This window comes from Clupea harengus, chromosome 1 (assembly GCF_900700415.2).
Source record: "Clupea harengus chromosome 1, Ch_v2.0.2, whole genome shotgun sequence".
Taxonomy (NCBI): domain Eukaryota; kingdom Metazoa; phylum Chordata; class Actinopteri; order Clupeiformes; family Clupeidae; genus Clupea; species Clupea harengus.
The window spans coordinates 29,372,791-29,375,290 of record NC_045152.1 but is presented as its reverse complement, the minus strand read 5'-3'; the positions used below and the strand labels follow the sequence as shown (position 1 = coordinate 29,375,290).

At 48.3% G+C, this 2,500-nt stretch overlaps 1 protein-coding gene across 5 annotated transcripts in view; it reads left to right on the top strand.

Moving 5' to 3' along the window:
- The window catches only part of tanc2a (tetratricopeptide repeat, ankyrin repeat and coiled-coil containing 2a), a 218,282-nt gene that overhangs the window by 195,851 nt on the left and 19,931 nt on the right, over positions 1-2,500 (top strand). For 3 of the 5 annotated variants that reach the window (XM_031575268.2, XM_031575249.2, XM_031575265.2), the window contains 3 exons: positions 298-423; positions 859-894; positions 2,203-2,484. In XM_031575268.2, coding sequence (XP_031431128.1) covers positions 298-423; positions 859-894; positions 2,203-2,484 — 444 coding nt within the window. The remainder of the gene's footprint in view (positions 1-297; positions 424-858; positions 895-2,202; positions 2,485-2,500) is intronic. The other 2 variants (XM_031575274.2, XM_031575257.2) reach the window with 1 other exon arrangement.

The following is a 2,500-nucleotide window of genomic DNA, read 5'->3' as shown; positions in this document are numbered from 1 at the left end:
TCATGATTTCAATGTTAGCCATTAACCATTAACTGAGTAGTGTATAACGTTGTAAGTGTATGCGTGCTGTAAGGGCTGTATGTATTCTAGTGTAACTGTTAAACCGTAGTCCTTGAGAAAGGAAATGTCATTCCTCTCTGTATCTGTGACATCTGAAAATGTGGAGAGGACAGCAAAAGCTGACTTGACTTGAGGAGCGTGCTGTGTGGAGGAGTGGAGGAGAGGAGAGGAGAGGAGGTGTGGAGGAGGAGAGGAGTGGAGGAGTGGAGGAGTTCATCTGTGTTCTTGTCTCCTCAGCGACCAGCTCCGCTCACCTGGAGGACCTGGCGTACCTGGACGAGCAGAGACACGCCCCCTTACGCACCTCGCTCCGAATGCCCCGCCAGAGCGCCGGGGCCGCACGCACCGCACAGGATCTCAGAGGTGTGTGTGTGTGTGTGTGTGTGTGTGTGTGTGTGTGTGTGTGTGTGTGTGTGTGTGTGTGTGTGTGTGTGTGTGTGTGTGTGTGTTCATTCACGCACCGCACAGGATCTCAGAGGTGAGCTCAAGCACAAGTGTGTGTGTGTGTGTGTGTGTGTGTGTGTGTATGACAGAGAATTGGTCTGTCTGTCTGTCTGTCTGCCACTAACTGCTGTATATGAGTATATGCATGTTATTGTATATTCTGAACGTCTCCTACTCACTCCTAGTCACTTTTCTATTCCACCCCATTGTTAGCTAACCTTTGACCCCCACCTGTCACTTATTATCCATCGTGCTGTTTCGCACTTTAATTTTCTCTCTCTTTATGTCTGCCTTTCTCCTGCCTTCTCTCTACCTCTGTTTCATTCACTCTCTCTACTCTTTCCTGTTGCTTAGCTTCTGCTAATATCCATGCCTGGCAGTCGAGCTCATGTAAGTGACGCTCCTCTCTCTTTGTTTTCAAACCCCCCTTTCCCTCCCCCCCCCCCTCTCTCTCTCTCTCTCTCTTCCTTCCTTTTCTTTCTCGTCCTCTCTCTCCCTGTCTCTCACTCTGTTGCTCTGGCTTGCTCTTTCTCTCTCTCTCTCTCTCTCTCTCTCTCTCTCTCTCTCTCTCTCTTTCTTCCTTATAGCTACACATTGTAAATTATGAACATCAATCTATATGTCAGATTCTCCTATAGCTTCAGTTCCATACTCCCACTGCCGCATCAGTTGCACACAGACACACACACATACACCCGCACACACACGCGCACACACACACACACACGCGCACACAGACACAAACACACACACACAAACACACACACACACAGACACACAGACACGCACACCCACAGACACGCACAGACATGCACACACACACACATACACACAGAACTAGTCCATAATTTAATGGGACCAAATTTACCAGGAGAAAGACAGCAGTGTCTCTTGCTGCTACTGCTGATGATGATTGTTGTGATGATAATGATGATAATGACTGTCATTAATCAACTCAGTTACTTAAACTCCACACTAATGCCACTAAGTCTCCCAACCTAGTGACACCCACCTGCTTAAGTGTGTTTAACAGACCTGTGATGTTTGCACTGCTCTCTACTCCATCCTGTAGTGTGTGTAATCCCTCGTCTGTGAGGCTGCAGGGGTGTGTGTGTGTGTGTGTGTGTGTGTGTGTGTGTGTCAGACTTTTACTGAGCACACCCTGTGCCATCTGACAGGCTCAGAGCCACTAGATTGCACACTGAAGTGCCTGCTTGCATAAGCCGGCTGAATCTAATCAAGACTGCGCTTATATGCTGGTGAAACATCCCCCCCTGCTGGTAACAGGGCTACACTACTATTGATGAAGTATTTGGTTTTGCGATGGGGTCAATTTGTAGCAATATAAAGTAACTCAGACTCATAATAACAGTAGTTTTAAGGTCTGTAGAGTTTCAAATATGTGAGACCTGATCAGTAGAAGGTCTTACATTTCACAGTGTCTTTCACTTAACTTATTTTACGCAGTCAGAGTATTTTTTATTGTACTTTTGATTTAGTGGTGGTATTGTCCCCAGATGGGTCCGTTTGTTTGGTTCTGCTAGTCCTAGCACATGTCTGATGCCAGCCCTTTAGTGAAAGTGTATTCATGATCACCATCCCTCAACTAAGTGCTTACAGTATGAGACAACTTCAGGAATGTTTGTCTTTGTTGGATTTTTGATCCCTCTCTCTTACCGTCCCCTCTTCCTGCCACAGTGCGCTTTGCCCCGTACCGGCCACCAGACATCGCCCTAAAGCCGCTGCTGTTCGAGGTGCCCAGCCTCTCCACTGACACCACTTTCACAGGCCGCCATTGGCTCTTCCAGGAGGTCGAGGCCGGTCTCCGTGGCAACGACCCCACAGCCAATCGTGGCGTGGTGATCATGGGCAACGTTGGCTTTGGCAAGACCGCCATCATCTCCCGCCTAGTGGCACTTAGTTGCCATGGCAACCGCATGCGGCAGATTGCTTCTGACAGTCCACATGCCTCACCAAAGCGTAAGTGTGTGTTTGT